Source organism: Microcaecilia unicolor, chromosome 8 (assembly GCF_901765095.1).
Source record: "Microcaecilia unicolor chromosome 8, aMicUni1.1, whole genome shotgun sequence".
Classification (NCBI taxonomy): Eukaryota; Metazoa; Chordata; class Amphibia; order Gymnophiona; family Siphonopidae; genus Microcaecilia; species Microcaecilia unicolor.
Window position 1 is genome coordinate 209,294,727 of NC_044038.1, and position 17,203 is coordinate 209,311,929.

Here is a 17,203-nt window from a genome sequence, read left to right on the forward strand (position 1 = left end):
AATTGACCTCTGTGAATTTTTAAACAGAACATTTATCTGGGGACTGAGTGAGAAAAAAAATCCCTGTTATTGATAAGGGTGTTGGGACAGAGCCTCGCAAATCTGTCCTGATGAATTCACAGCCAGTCACTTTTTTTAGGGTATCCACATAAATATGCATGGGATAGATTTGCATATAGCAGGGCTCCAGGGGACTGGATGAGAGGTCAGCAGGACAGGTTTGGGAATTTCTGGTCTTGGGTGGACTACTGGGCTCCAGGTCTTTTGGGGGCACTGAGCCAGCCCTCATTTTTCAACATTTCTTCCTATGAACCTGGGCTGGCTCATCTGCTCCTGAGAAGTGGGAGCTTTTCTGTTTTTTTGATTGAAAGGTCACACTTACGATGTCATCATGTTTGTTGTTTCTTCTGTGAACCAGACCAGTAAAATGAAACGCCACATCCGTTCGCACACAGGGGAGCGGCCCTACCTCTGCTGCTTCTGTAGCTATGCCAGCAGAGACACTTACAAACTGAAGAGACACATGAGAACCCACTCAGGTATGGAAGCACTGGCGAGCTGCCTCACCTTTGCAAAGCAGTGTGTCAGAAGACAGGTCTGGATTTACGTACTACTACTACTACTACTTAACACTTCTAAAGCACTACTAGGGTTACGCAGCGCTGTACAGTTTAACAAAGAAGGACAGTCCCTGCTCAAAGGAGCTTACAATCTAAAGGACAAAATGTGCAGTCAATCAAATTGGGCAGTCTAGATTTCCTGAATAGAGGTATAATGGTTAGGTGCCGAAGGCGACATTGAAGAGGTGGGCTTTGAGCAAGGATTTGAAGATAGGCAGGGAGGGGGCTTGGCATATGGACTCAGGAAGTTTATTCCAAGCATAGGGAGAGGTGAGGCAGAAAGGGCGGAGCCTGGAGTTGACGGTGGTGGAGAAGGGTACTGAGAGGAGGGATTTGTCCTGTGAGCGGAGGTTTCAGGTAGGAGCATAAGGCCTAAAAAGCATACCTCCAGGGCAGCAAAGTTCCTGCCACTCCCACGGTCCTCCAATCTCACCTCTTCTAGCCATTTGTAGACTTTCAGTCTGACTCACACCCTCCCTCTTTTGTTGACCTTCAAACCAGTTTTATTTCCATCCCTTTCCCCGGGCAGGGTTTTTATCTAAGCCCTTTTCTCAGACAGTGCTGTGAACAGCTACCAGTGAGTGAGGAGTGAGTGAGGGACTGAGACTGAATTAGTCAGTGGCCTCACACCTGTGTGCACAGCATAACTCAGATCCTGCATTCATTGCCACTGCAGTGGGAGGGAGCTTTGTTATCTTTAAAGGGTGTGAGGAAAGGTGGCAGGAGGGGAAGGATTGGAGGCCATGGATAATAGGGAAGGGAAAGAGAAATGGGACTTGATATACTGCCTTTCTGTGGTATTTTGCAACTACATTCAAAGTGGTTTACATATATACAGGTACTTATTTTTTTGTACCTGGGGCAATGGAGGGTTAAGTGACTTGCCCACAGTCACAAGGAGCTGCAGTGGGAATTGAACTCAGTTCCCCAGGATCAACGTCTACTGCACTAACCACTAGGTTACTCCTCCACTCCTCACTAGGGTGACCGTTGAGTTGATTTGGAGGTCCGTGGGGGTGGGGAATATGAACAGGAGGAATAATTCAGTGGTCCTTGCAGTGGGAATTAAGAGAAATGTGCCATTTTGTCACATTCTAAGGGGTCAATTCTATAACTTGGTGCCACATTTCAGTGCCCTGATTAAGTTACTCCTGGGGGAATTCTGTGTTATTGCGCATTACAGAATTTGTGCAGGTAACGAATAGAAATTTTTTAAAAAGAAGAAGATAACAGGATACCTTTTTTTTTATTAGACTAACAGTACAGTTTTTGATTAACTTTCGAAGGCAACACCTTCAGGTCAGAAATGAGCAAAAGATGACAAATATCAGAATTCGTAAATGAAACAAAAAAGTATTCCAGTGACAGCCTCATGGGGAATGGTAGGAGTTGGGGAGGGGGGGTGAGAAACAGGGAAAAGAGACAGAAATGACTCTGCAGACTCATGCCACCCACAAAGCTCAACTGGGAACCAGTAGACCAACTGGACCAGGAGCAAATCACTCAGAAGCTGAAAGTGTGTCCATCCACCTGCTGGAGATGGAAAATACTGAGGAGCTGGACTGGATGCCAAGAGAGATATGTCTCAGCTCAATTTTCAGTTATCTATCTCCACCTGCTGGTTGATGGACACAACTATCCCACAGATTCTAGAATAGTGGGAAGAACTAATGAAAAGAAAATTATCAGATAACACCTAATTTCTCCTTTCAAATATTTTGCCTTACTCCAGAACCTCATTTGTTAACATCAGAGGAGGAAAGAGGATACACATGTGGCCGTGTCCTCCCCATCCTGCATATGCAGTTCAGATACTTAAGTCAGGCTTATGTGCAGGAGGGGGAGGATGTTCCCAATGCCCAGCCTCGTTTCTTCTCCTCTGTTAACAGTTGGTGCTCCGGAATAAGTGGAAATAATTAAGATAGCTTGTTCTGTGGTAGAGGTCCCACAGGAGAAGGGGGTGCACTGCCTTGGAGGGGGGAGTAGTGAAAGAGGGCTTAGTTTGGGGAATATGTTGGGGGTGGGGAGAGAGCCAGAGAAGTATGTTCCTCAGAGCGGGGGAAGACAGAGGAATAGGATAGTTATGTTCATTAGGGGAGGGGGTGGACTGTGTCTGGGCATCAAAAGGGAGATGTGTGTGCCTGGTGGGAAGAACAGGATGGGTGTGGATCTTAAGGGGGGGGCTGTTCTTGGGGGAAGGGGAGATAGAGCAGGAGGGTTGTGTGCCTTGGAGGTGGGGTATGTACAGAGGAGGAGAGAGAGGTGGGGGAAGGCTATAGCAGGATCCAGGAGAACAAGCCATTGAGGGTGGGGGTGAGAGTGCCTATGGTGGTTGACAGAGCTGTGAGTGTGCATGTTCCAGGAGGAGTTTGAGGGCCTGATGCTCAAAAATTGCTGTTAAAAACTGTGTTCGTTTATATCAGTGGTTGAACTTACAATTTTCAAACTAGTGATGGATGCTCAAAGGAAAGCACTTGCAAATGAGAAGTGCGGAAATTCTGCAAATGGCTCGTAGGGAAGGTGCCTAGCATATGCGCAGAACAGTCTTTCGGTAAGTGTCCATGTTCTGCACGTGTCCAGGAATCCCGCTGCTGTGCTCTCTCCTTTTCCCTGCAGTATCTGGTGCAGGCTCTACCTTCCTCTTGCAGCTTACTTGCCTTCCCTCAGGCTGCCCCCCCCCCCCCCCCCCCCCCGATAATTTTGCTTGGGAATCTCCTCCTTGCTGAAAGCCCCCCCCCCAACTGACATCATAGGGCTTTCCCCCGAGCTGATTGGTTGTCTGCTTATTTCTGTGTCCCCCCCCCCCCAACTGACATTATAGGAGCTTTCCCCAGCCGATTGGCTGTCTGCTTGATCCTCTGCCCCCTCCCCCAACTGACATCATAAGGGCTTTCCACAGCCGATTGGCTGTCTGCTTGTTTCAGGCCCTAAGCTATTCTCTGCTCTCCCACAATGTCTTTGCTATTGAAAAAAATCTCCTCCTTGGTGAAAGCCCCCCCCCCCCCCCCACCAGCTGATATCATAGGGGCTTTCCCCAGTCATTTAGCTGTCTGCTTGTTTTTCTGTCCCTGTAAGCTGTTCTCTGCTCTGGGACAAATTTTGCTATTGAAAAATGCAAGCAGATTGCTCCTCCCAGAAGTCGCCCTCACACAAGGACAGCTGGAACATTAAAGGTAGGCGTTCCTTTCTGTGCATTGCACAGAATGCTCATTGTAATACTAATGAACTTGTTGTAATACATTTGCATTGGATTATCGCTAGCTGCTATGGTGAACGGTTAAAGTCACTTTGTGCATTAGACTAAATAATGTTTGCTTTAGACCAGCTCCAACTGGTCTAAAGAAAAGGTTGCAAGCAGGGTAAGCTTTGTACATCAGGCTCTGAAGAGAGCATCATGGTTGTGTGTGTGCAGGGGAAGGGGGTTAAGAGAGAGCTATGTGAAGGGGCGTGCGCCAGAGTAGGGAGGGAGGTTTCAGAGACAGAGATAGTTTTATACTGTCCTGAAAATCCAAAACTCAGTAACTGTTGAGAATGTAAATATGAAAAGAGTCCAAAAAAACGATTTCTTTGAATAAATCCCCATGATGTAATTCTTGACCAAAACTAATACAGTACTGTGTTCTGGCATAGCTCCCATTTATCAAGAGATACTGTGTCTTGAACTTTGTTACAGGCTTGAAAATGCATCCAAATGTTAAATGGCTTCCGTATTAAGAAATACATAGTAATTATAGGACATCTCTGTGAGTTAACTTAGTTTTCACAAAAGCTTGAGTTACTGTGTTCTGGCTTTAAAGGGCAGTAACGGTCTATCACTATGGCTGAGTGTATGGGGGAGGGAGTTTGAGAGAGCTTTGGAGATGTTTGTGTCAAGGTGGGGGGGGGGGGGGGTTCTGAGAAAGATGGGGTTAGAGAGGAATGTGGGGAAGTCTTACTAGGGATTGAGGAGAAAAAAAGCTAGGGAATTTCCATCCTCGAGAGGGATCAGAGAAAATGGGGAATTGAACCTGCAAGGAGAGAGAAATCAACCCTAATTGGATTTCTAGCTGTTGGTGAGAGAGACTGCTGGAGGTTGGGTTTTACCTAAGCAAAAAGAAAGTTTGGGGGGGGGGGGGAGTATTAGAACTGGAGCAGGGAGAACCAAGTAAGTCTTTATGACATGGGAATTTTAAGCAAAAAATTTAAAATGCAGAATTTTGTAGAATTTCCAAGATTTCTGTGCAGAGGTTTCAATGTTTTTGTGCAGAATTCCCCAGGAGTAACTTTTGTTTGTGCGTGAGAAAGAAAAACTTTCCCCTCTGTTCAGTAAGGCATGCTAGCAGCTGCCGTGCACTAATGCCAACACAGCCTATTCAGACTGAGGCCCAGATGCATTAAAGACGTCGGTAATTCCCGTTCCCTACCGATTCCATAGCGAATCGGTAGGGAACGGGAATGCATCAACGATAGGGAATGCAAATGAGCTACTCGTTGTAGCTCACTTGCATTCTCTATTCCTTCGGTACCTGAGTCGAAGAATCGGGACGTCCCTTTTGATTAGGCTCCTCTTCCTGGTCTCTTCAGCCAATCAAAGCGGGCTTAGCTGGCTGTTGTCAGCGAAACGTGCTCTGATTGGCTAAAGAGACCAGGAAGAGGAGCCTAATCTAAAGGGATGTCCCGATTCTCCGGCAACCAGGAAAATATAAAAGTTTTGCTGTGGAGGGGCAGCGAAGACAAAATAGAAGGGGGGAAAAAACACCAGCGCCGGCAGAGCTAAAAAAAAATGTGAAAAAAAGACGTCTCTCAGAAGCGCAGGGAGAGTACGTCCTTAAAGGACGCCCCTCACATGCGCTCCCTGCTTCTTATTTTTTCTTTTTTACCTTTTTTGGGGGCCCTTTTCCTTTCCGATTCCCTCACAGGAGCCCTAACGAGAGGTCAGACATCTCGTTAGGGTTCCTATGGTAAGGGAATCGGAAAAACGGTAGTGCATCTCATTATAATGGGCTGCAACGGTTGTGCAGCTCATTATAATAGCTTTTCAATCATTTGCATTCCATTTTCGTTGCCTGCTACCGTGGCAAGGAAAATGCCCTTAGTGCATGCCCGGGGTGAACTACTTGCGTTTTAAACTGGCTGGAACCAGTTTAAAACGCAAGTTGTCGGTTCGTTAGGTTTTGTGCATCTGGGCCTGAATGGACTGTGTTAGCATTGCAGTGTAGCAGCCGCTTAGTATGGCTTAGTAAATGGGGGTTGCACTGCTGCTGTCTTTGGGTTCCCATACCTGGTCCTGGAGGCACCCTAACCAGTCAGGTTTTCAAGATATCCACAGACTAGTCATGAGAGAGATTTGCTGCAGTGGAGCCAGTGCATGCAAATATCTCTTATGAATATTCATTGTGGATATTCTAAAAACCTGACTGGCTGAGGTGCCTCCAGGCAGTGGCGTTCCTGGGGGGGGGGCGGTGGGTGCGGTCCGTCCCGGGTGCATGCTGCTGGGGGGGTGCCTCGCGCGCGCCTGTCCTCCATTCGTTCCATGCTTCTTTGCCCCGGAACAGGTTACTTCCTGTTCCGGGGCAGAGAAGAAGCATGGAACGAACGGAGGACAGGTGCGCGCGGCACCCCCCCCCCCAGCGGCGTGCACCCGGGGGAGGGTTCCTTCGTGGGGGGTGTCCTTTTGCCGAGGGGGGTCGCGCTGCATCCGGGGGTCGCGCTGGCGATCTGCCCCGGGTGTCAGCCCCCCTAGGAGCGCCACTGCCTCCAGGACTAGGTTTGGGAACTACTGGCCTTTGCTGTGGCTGACGTGGTAAATGGAAGATTTCATTTTTCAGCCTCCTTAATCTTGCGTCTTTCATGAGCATTAAATTCATTAAGTAAAAAAACCCAAAAAGTACTGAGTTAGAGATGTGAATTCATTTTTCAGTGTGTTTTGCTTTCTGTAGGTGAAAAGCCATATGAGTGCTACATTTGCCTGGCCAGGTTCACCCAGAGTGGCACCATGAAAACACATATCATCCAGAAACACACAGAAAATGTGCCGAAGCTTCAGTGCCCGCAGTGCAGTGCCACCATCGCCAGAAAAAGTGACTTACGTGAGTTCCAGGGACCCAGAAGGGCCCAATGTCTGCTGTGTTGAATCCAAACCACAAAAAAAAGCCTAAATCGGATTAAGAGCCTTGTTTACTAAGGTGCGCTAGCATTATCGTTTGCTAAGTTTTAGTGTGCGCTAAAAACACTAGTGTGGCTTAGCTCCATCTCTGGCCGTCTTCAAATCTAGGCTAAAAGCCCACCTTTTTGATGCTGCTTTAAACTCCTAACCCTTACTCACTTGTTCAGTATCCTTATTTTATCATCCCCACCTCTGTAATTCCCTTATCTCTTGTTTGTCTGTCCTAATTAGATTGTAAGTTCTGTGAGCAGGGACTGTCTCTTCATGTTCAAGTGTACAGCTCTACCTACGTCTAGTAGTGCTATAGAAATGATAAATAGTAGTAGTAGTAAACGGCCCTAAATTATGTATCCAGTGATAAACAATCCTGAGATCATTACAATTTTAAAGTTAAAAAAACAAAGGGCCCTGTTTACTAAGTCATGCTTTAGGCTCGCTAGCATTTTTAGTGCATTCTAAAAATTAGCCGCCGTTAACGCTAGAGACACCCACATATACCTAGGGGTGTCTCTAGCATTAACGTGTGCTAAAAATGCTAGCACACCTTAGTAAACAGGGCCCAAAATCTAAATAATGCAAAAAATTATATACATATATACTAGCCATTAAGCCCGTAAAAACGGGCGAATATTGCAGCCCTCCTCTCTCCCCTGGCCTCACCCCGTCCACCGATCCTCCCCCCCCCCCCCCATATCCAGCGACCCTCCTCTTTCCCTTGGCCTCCCCCTCCCCCCCATGTCCAGCAACCCTCCTCTGTGCCCTGCTCTCACCCCAAGTCCAGCAACCATGGCCTCCCCCCACATGTCCAGCTACCCTCATCACCGCCGCTCCCTCCCCCATCCGTGCCGGGCCCCCTGCACTGACCTGACAGCGCCTCTCACCTCCGTGTGAAAGCACTACAGGCAGCAGCAGATCGCTCTGCTGCTGCCTGCAGCACTTCCACACGGAGGTGAGAGGCGCTGTCAGGTCAGTGCAGGGGGCCCGATACTGAGGGGGGCGGGAGTGGCGGGGGGGGAGGGTGGAGGTTGTTTCGCGCGATGTTCCTTTCCAGGCGGCAGCTGCGGCGTCCGACAATTTGACTCTGTTTCCCTCTCTGTTCTGCCCTCTGACGTCATAACGTCTTGACGCGAGGGCGGGACAGAGAGGGAAGTCTGTACTGCGCATTTGCAAGTGAGTACGGTCACTTGCCGTTTATATGTTTGATATATATAGAAGAGGAGCTCTCATTTTAAATATCTGAATCATCCATGCAGCCCAGCGAAGTCTTGGCAAATTTTGGTGGTACCAGCTGCATTGTGTCCTATTCCCCTGATGCAGTTCTTAATGAAGCTCAGTGAACTGGGCTCTGGGGACACTGAGGATGTTGCAAAATACTTCCAAAATCAGCAACTTCATCTTTGAGAGCCGTTACTTGAGCTTAGTACTTTTCTTGCTCTGTTTAGATTACCAAAGGTACTAAGCCTATGTGGCTTTTTATGGCTTTATTTATTTATATTGCACTGTTTACATAATTTACACATGGAGGACTCTATGATTATATTGAAAAGGGAGTCTAGACAGCAGCTGTAACTCTTGGGCTACATGCATGACTTGGATATTTAGTATGAGAACTTCTTGTCTCTCTCTATATATAATCACTTTTGCATTATTTAGATTTTTGATTTTAAAGTTTTAATGATCTCGATTACTTTATTGCATTGACATCACTAATTTTCTGCTGAACATCTTTCTGAGTTATATTGTGGAAGGACTATCTGGTAAGGTTTGTCTCTTTACGGATGATACCAAACTGTGTAATAGAGTGGACACCCCGGAGGGTGTGGATGACTTGAGAAAAGATCTAGCAAAGCTTGAAGATTGGTTCTACAATTGGCAACTAAGATTTAATGCTAAGAAATGCAGAGTCATGCAACTGTGTCACAAGAATCCAAGGGCATGGTACGATATGGGGGGTGAAGTACTTCTGGGTATGAAAGAAGATCAGGACTTGGGGGTGATTGTGTCTGATGACCTTAAGGTGGCCAAACAGGTAGACAAAGTGACGGTCAAAGCCAGAAGGATGCTTGGGTGCGTAAGGAGAGGGATGACCAGCAGGAAAAAAGAGGTGATAGTGCCCTTGTATAAGTCTCTGGTGAGGCCACATTTAGAGTATTGCGTGCAATTCTGGAGACCACACCTACAGAAAGATATAAACAGGATGGAATCGGTCCAGAGGGCGGCTACTAAATTGGTAGGTGGTCTCTGTCATAAAACATATAGGGACAGACTCATGAACCTTAACATGTATATGCTGGAAGAGAGGCGGGAGAAAGGGGATATGATAGAGACGTTTAAATACTTCAGTGGCATCAATGTACAGGAGGTGAGCCGTTTTCAAATGGAGAACTGTGGAATGGGAGGGCATAGGAAGAAGTTGAGAGGAAATACACATAGGAGGAATCTAAAAAAATACTCTTTCACCGAAAGGGTGGTAGATGTGTGGTATAGCCTCCCAGTGGAGATTGTGGAGAAGAAGACTGTGTCAGAATTTAAGAAGGTGTGGGATCGGCACGTGGGATCCCTTAGGAAAAGGAGGAGTTAGGGTTACTGAGGAAGGGCAGACTGAATGGGCCATTTGGCCCTTATCTGCCATCATGTGTCTGTGTTTCTATGATATGAATAAGGTGGGTTAGTTATTATGACCTGAAAGGATAGGCTTTGTTTTTGCAGGGTCAGGGAGAGGTACCGTACTGAATGTGTCGTATTTGCTTTTCACTTCTTCTGAAATTCCCTTCAGGCTGGCCCTTGACAGGCAATTTCCCAGCTCTTCAGCTCCCTCATCCTGAAGGCATTCCTGAAACTATCTGCGCTGGGACTAAAACTGCAAACAGATTTTGCCCACAGGTTTTGTACCAGTTTCCAAAGCAAATGTGTGCGCAAGTCACTCTCTTAAAATTGCTGTAAGCACAAAGTATATGCGGTAACTTGCAATAAAAGTGCAAGATAGCACCAGAGCGCCGAAGAAGCAGATCAAAGGTGGAGGCGACTTCTAGTTGCGCTACATATCAGCACTTCATTCTCTCACATAACGTCAGTGATACGTTTGAAATGTTGATGCTTGATACCGGTACTGAGCATTTGTGTGTTCAACATGTCACACGGGACGAGGAAGTGGCGACAGACATTTCAGCAACATGCGGAAGTCAGAGGAAGCACCGGTGCTGGCTCAGGAAGGAGGCAATTACTAAAATTCTCAAGCAGGCTGCATCCCAGGGTGCCTACAGGCCACATACAGGAAGGTTAGGTTCTGCAGGTATGATGGAAGGGATCTGACGTGTTTAATGTATAGTGACTGCTAGACAAATTATGTCAAACATATTTAAGAAGCAAAGAAAGAGGGTTATGAGATACTAAGACAGCATTTCGTACAACTTAAAACATCTTCAGTAGATAGACAGGGTCTTCGGGAAGATGAGCAGGAACAGATGACTCCAGAATTGCCTTGTTGGAAGGCCTGCAGAGCCACCTTGTGGCTTACATTCTGCTATAGCAGCTGGTGGATTTTGGTGTAACCTCATTAATAATGCTTTGTTAATCTCATCTGGGTTAAATTTTTTAGCAGGCTTTAAGCAACATGTCAAAACATCAATAACGAAGACTATTGTCAGGGTTCTAGCACCCAGACATGTGGCAGGTACTGTATTGTGCTCTGCATCTCTTTGAAGAATAAAAAAAAATGTGTTTTGCATTTAAACAGTTGTTTTGAAAGGCTTTTGCAGAGCCTTTTTAGTGCCCTAAGTTGTTTGAAGGAAGCAAGATATAGCTCTTGAAAATAACATCACAGTGCCAACCCTGTACGTTTTTCGAACATTCTGCTGTCTAAAATATACAATTCAAAATGCATTAAAGCAAGAGTTTGTTCCACTGATCTACACAACATACTTTATACTTTTAAAGGAAAGGACAGTGGTAGAACTATTCAAAAATAATTAAGAATAAGAAATCAAAAATACTTGATTTCGTATACCTTCACACCCTTGATTATAGTAAACCCTAATTAGCTATGTTTCCAAAACAAAATCCCTTAATGAAGCCCATAATAAGTTAAATTGTACAGCGCTGCGTAACCCTAGTAGCGCTTTAGAAATGTTAAGTAGTAGTAGTAGTAGTAAATAGATCCCACTTGTCACACTGGCTAAAGAATTTAGCTGTTTCTGATGTATGATGTGAAGCTGAAACAGAGACCTAAATACAAAGCTTTCAAAAGAATACCAAAGGTATATACTGGAGGAACACTATAAAACCTGGAGAAAAATTTCAGTGTTTTGAGTATCCCTTGGGGCATTACCAATTTGGTACCTCCAAAACACTGTCTTCATCAGACCATCTCTCCAAAATCAGTAGCCTTTGGTTAAGGAAACTGCTGAGGAAGGTCACTGTGAAGTAGGCCTGGGGAAGATGTTGACCATTCTACAGTTCAAGGTTGCATCGCAAAAATAGCCTGTATAGGGTGGTGGTAAGAAGGAGGCCACTGCTGAAGAAAAGCCATGTGATGTATTGCATAATGTTTACAAAGAAACACCCGGCAACATTGCATTCATGTGGGAAAAGATTTTATGGCCTGATGAGATCAAAGTAGAGCTTTCTGATTTCAATGCTAAGCGATATGTGTGGTGTAAAGCAAACACAGCACATCACCCTGCTAATGTCATCCCTATAGTAAGGCATGTGGGTGGCAGCAATATGTTTTGGGGATGCTTTGCAACAGCAGAGATAGGGAGGTTTTTGAAGGTCATTTCATTCATTCGTTTCATCATGGTATTTATAACCCACCTATCATTACACTTCTAGGCAGTAACATCCAAACATTCATAATAAAACAAAAAACAATACGTAAAGATTTATAAAGCAGGTAAAATATCTATTCAACACAAAAATGAAAAGCTAAAAAAAAATGTGCTTTTAACTTTTCATGAAAAGATAAATCTAGTTTATCTTGAAGAGGCAGTGGAAGAGCATTCCAAAGTTGTGGCCCAATCAAAGAGAGAAAAATGGCTGGTGCAAAGTGCAAGCAGATCTTGGAAGGAATCCTGTTCCTGTCTGGGACTATGATCCTATGAACAAAGCAAAATAAACAGTAGAGTGGCTCAGCAAGAAGAAAGTGAATGTCCTGGAGTGGCTTAGTCAAAGCCTAGACTGAATCCAGTGCAAAATCTGTGGCATGACAGAGTCCACAGACATGTGGGTTTACGCTGCCCTGCCAAGGAGGCTGTGCAGCCCACAGCCAGCCAGTAGTTCTCAGTCTCCAGCAAATGGTAGACGAGGTAGAACTGTGTAGTCTGAATCTGATCTGTAGGCCACAGGGTTTTAATTTAATAAAGGAGTGGAGGAGTGGCCTAGTGGTTAGGGTGGTGGACTTTGGTCCTGAGGAACTGAGTTCGATTCCCACTTCAGCCACAGGCAGCTCCTTGTGACTCTGGGCAAGTCACTTAACCCTCCATTGCCCCATGTAAGCTGCATTGAGCCTGCCATGAGTGGGAAAGCGCGGGGTACAAATGTAACCAAAAAAAAATAAAAAAAATAATTCAAAGACAAGGGAAAGAGAAACGAGGGCTAGAGTCAGTGGGAGCCAGTCTAACAGGCTGGGGGTGTTAAACCTGGTGGTGCCAGATCCCTCCCTTGGGAAGATTCTGACAGGAGAAGACACGTCAATTGTCAGAATTTTCCACAGAGACAAATTTGTGTTGTCCCCCCTCACAGAAATGTTGGTGTTGTTGAGGATCTCAGAAGAGCAGCCATCCAGTATTGTCAGGAGGCAAGCAGGGGAGATGTTGGCAATCCTGTTGGTGAAGTCTTGTTCCTCTGAGGGAATATATTTTGTAAGTTTGCTTGGTTACAGAAATACTGGTTGGCTGTGGACTGTACAGGTCCTTATATAGGGACACATCATCAAACCAGGGGCTCTCAGTCTTTGTCTGCTGGCAGGAGAGCATAAACCTATGTGTCTGGACTGGTCTAGAGGACTCAAGGAAAGGAAAATAACTGGTAAGCTCTAGTTCTTCCATCCTGCTGTTCTACGTTTATAGATATTTATAGATGTCTCAAGGCTATGATTGCTGCAGTGGGGGCTTCCAAGAATTATCAAGTGGTGTGAAGTGTTATCCAATCAAGACTTTGTGTTGTATAAAATCAATTATACTGCTGTAATGCATTTAGAATTATTGTTTATTATACAAGAGAATGTGAAAAACATTAGGAGTAGTGTAGTGGTTAGTGCAGTGGAGTTTGATCCTGGGGAGCTGGGTTTGATTCTCACTGCAGCTCCTTGTGATTCTGGGCAAGTCACTTAACCCTCCATTGCCCCAGGTACAACTAAGTACCTGTATATAATATGTAAACTACTTTGAATGTAGTTGCAAAACCCAGAGAAAGGCAGTATATCATCCCATTTCCCTTTTACAAGGTGCTATATCTGCTGTGTAAATTGTACATGAAGTATTTTACCTCCATTGCTTAGAGAGTCAGTGAACATTTCAGAACAGTGGACCCCCTTCCCCATTGCATTAAAAGTGCTATTTGGTTAGTAAAGCATGCTATGCTGACCTTTGGTTTGGTTACAGTTACAATGTTTTTGTTCTTGTTCTGGGAGGGGTTAGCCTTGACATATTTACCACCCTGGGTAGCCCGACATTGGCTAGCATTGCTTTCTGCAGCTTCCTTTACAGACCTGACCTCTGCTGGCTCGTTTGCCTTTCAGCGCCAATTAGAATGTTACGTTGGCCAGTTCCATAGGTATTTGGTGGGAGAGGGCAGGGAAGGGGATCAGAGAATCATATTCAGAATGCGGATGTGAGTTTAGATCACGCTGTAGCCCAGCAAACCCATCAACCCAGTGCAATCATTGGTATTGAGTCATTTGGACTATTGTAATTCATTATACGCGGGATGCAAGGCACAAACCATTAGGAAACTCCAGACTGCCCAGAACACCGCAGCCAGACTGATATTGAGAAAGGCGAAATATGACAATGCTAGACCCCTTAGAGAAAAATTGCATTGGCTCCCGACTAAAAGATCAAATTGCATTCAAAATTTGTACCTTGGTTCATAAAATCATTTATGGAGATGCCCCATCTTACATGTCAGACCTAATAGACTTACCAGTGAGAAACAACAAAAGTTCATCACATACTTTCTTAAACATCCATTATCCCAACTGCAGAGGACTTAAATACAAATCTATACATGCATCTAGCTTCTCATACATCTGCACACAACTATGGAATGAATTACTGATCACCATAAAAACGACACACGATTCGTTTCCGGAAATTACTGAAGACCAACTTGTTCAAAAAGACGTATAAAAAGGATCCCCCTTAACGAACTGACTCCTAAACTATACCAGATATAACCATTATGGAATTCTTCTAATTTGTTTATTTTAATTGCATCCTCATTACCGAACATTATATCTTGTCCTGATCGCATTTATGTTATGTTTTTATCTATTTTATCCACTTCTAATCTTACAGGATATCCTTATGCACCTTAATTATAACAATATTCTGAAGTTCTTATTCCGTTAATATGATTGCCATGGTATGCACATTATCTGTAACAGTATTCTGAAATTCTTATTCCATTAATGTGTTTGTCGTTGTAATATAATGTAAGCCACATTGAGCCTGCAAATAGGTGGGAAAATGTGGGATACAGATGCAGTAAATAAATAAAAAAAATTAATAAACCTTCAGCAAAAATTATTTTCAAGCAGTATTTAAAAGAGTGCCAAAGATAAATGACCTGAGTTAGGTGCATGGGGGCATCGAGACAGAGTAGATAGGCCAAGAGGTTCTTTTGTGTTGAAGGTTACATTTGTGTATTAAAAGTCTGCTGTTACGAAACAGAATTCCTATAAACTAGGCTAGCAAAGTCCAGCAGCAGAGAACCTGAGCTCTGGGTTACTAGTGCAACTTTACATCATTGTGATCAAAGTTCTACTCTTATATTGTGGGGATAAATTAGTAGTCAAGATTTAGCTCACACCTTTTTTCAGGTAGTAGCAGCTCAAGGTGAGTCACATTCAGGAACATTAGGGCCCTGATGCTCAGAAGTAAACGCATTAGCGCCGCACTAGCGCCTGCATTTACTAGTGCAGAATGCTTAGAGGCCCTTACTGACGTAAACAACGAGCTTACCCACTATCGGCGCAAGTAGCATACTAATGTAGTTAAAAAGCATGCAAATGGGGGTCATTTCCTATTCCCTCAGATGCTCAGGTAACAGGGCACTTTGCAAGGGCATAGTCGACGAGAGGGGGGGCAGGGGGGACAAAATTCCCCAGGCCCAGGCCTCCAAGGGGGGCCCGGCACTGCAGTTCCACCCGCCCTCCGTCATCGACCCTCTGCCCCCTGCATTGAAATCGCAGTCTCACCTCCGTGAAAGCAGTGCTGCAGGCAGCAGAACGCCTCCCTTCGGCCCTCCTTTCCTCCCTGTGTCCCGCCCTCGTCTGACGTAACTTCAGCAAGGGCTGAACACAAGGAGGGAAGGAGGACCAAAGGGAGGCGTTCTGCTGCCTGCAGCGCTGCTTTCACGGAGGTGAGACTGCAATTTCAATGCAGGGGGCCCGGCCCGGTGGCAGACGGAGGGGGGAGCGGCGGCGACCTCAGGGGGGTGGAGAGGGAGCAGTGGCTGCAGCGATCTCTGGGGGGGGGGGGGGGGCGGAGGCGGTGGCAAACTCGGGGGGGGAGAGGGGGGAGCGTCGAATGACTTGGGGAACAGTAGTGTTTCCTTGGTTGGTGGGCCAGTACTGTAAGCACTTGGCTTCTCCTGTAAGCAATGTGGGAGGTCACCTGTGTTCTAACTGTGGATCCTGCTGATGTCATGTTCTGATTTGAACCACATGGGATAGACAGAGGTGCTATGGGAGTTAGAGGCCGACTGAAACCAGAGTTAGAGGCCGACTGAAACCAGGCTTTTCGGTTTGAGCTGAAACCAAATCTGTGACCGTAGTCCACTACTCGGTTTCAACCAAAGCCAAAATTGAAAACAGCCAGCCCCCACCCCCTGACAGGAGCCCACTGTACCCCCCCCCCCCCCATCACCAGCATACATAGCCTCCCTCCCCTGTTACTGCCGCTGCTGCCACCCCCAAACACAGCCTCCTTTCCCCCCTCCTGAATCCACCCTTCAGCTCCCCTGAGCCTTCCTTAAACCCTGATGGTCTAGTGGCCTAACCAGGGCAGGAGCAATTCACAGTTGCTCCTGCCCCAGCTGTCTACGGACCATTTTGAGATTGGAGCTGGTATGGGCAAGAGGGATTCACAGTCTCTCCTGACTATTCAGGCTCCAATCTCAAAATGGCTGCTGCAACCTTCAAGACGGCAGGGGTAGGAGTGACTGTGAATTGCTCCTACACCACCAAGGCTCCTCAGGTCTGGGGAGGTCCTAGGGGTGGTGGGAGGGCGTCAGTGGTTTTTGTCAGGGGGAGGGGAATGGGGAAGGAGAGGGACATAATCGAAAGGAAGGGACGCCCATGTTTTGCTGAGGACGTCCTCGCAAAACATCCCGATGGAGGGGCTAGGAACCCGTATTATCGAAACAAGATGAATGTCCATCTTTCGTTTCAGTAATACGGTCGAGGACGCCCAGATCTTGACATTTAGGTCTTCCTTAGAGATGGTCATCCCTAGACTTGGTTGTTTCTGATTTTCGTCGATAATGGAAACCAAGGACGCCCATCTCAGAAATGACCAAATGCAAGCCCTTTGGGCATGGGAGGAGCCAGCCTTCGTAGTGCACTGGTCCCTCTGACATGCCAGGACACCAACCGGGCACCCTAGGGGGCACTGCAGTGGACTTCACAAATTGCTCCAAGGTACATAGCTCCCTTACCTTGTGTGCTGAGCCCCGCAACTCCCCCCCCCCCAAAACCCACTACCCACTACCATAGCCCTTACGGGTGAAGGGGTGCACCTAGATGTGGGTACAGTGGGTTTCTGGTGGATAATTCGGAGGGCTCCCATTTACTACCACAAGTGTAACAGGTGGGGGGGGGGGGGGGGGGATGGGCCTGGGACCGCCTGCCTGAAGTGCACTGCACCCACTAAAACTGCTCCAGGGACCTGCATACTGCTGTGATGGACCTGAGTATGACATTAGAGGCTGGCACAAAATATTTTGAAAGATGTTTTTGGAGGGTGGGAGGGGGTTAGTGACCACTGGGGGAGTAAGGGGAGGTCATCCCCGATTCTCCAGTGGTCATCTGGTCAGTTCGGGCACATTTTTGAGGCTTGGTCGTAAGAAAAATAGGACCAGGTAAAGTTGTCCACGTGCTCATCAGGGACACCCTTTTTTTTCCATTATGGGTCGAGGTCGCCCATGTGTTAGGCACGCCCAAGTCCCACCTCCGACATGCCCGGAAAGCAGTTGGGGACGCCCAAAACTGGCTTTCGAT

The 17,203-nt window shown here is 46.4% G+C and overlaps 1 protein-coding gene across 1 annotated transcript in view; it reads left to right on the forward strand.

The window, feature by feature from the left end:
- Positions 1 to 17,203, forward strand: part of CTCFL (CCCTC-binding factor like) — a 64,645-nt gene that overhangs the window by 25,002 nt on the left and 22,440 nt on the right. The window contains exons 3-4 of the mRNA XM_030213458.1: positions 419 to 539; positions 6,539 to 6,688. Of these exons, the coding sequence (XP_030069318.1) occupies positions 419 to 539; positions 6,539 to 6,688 (271 nt within the window). The remainder of the gene's footprint in view (positions 1 to 418; positions 540 to 6,538; positions 6,689 to 17,203) is intronic.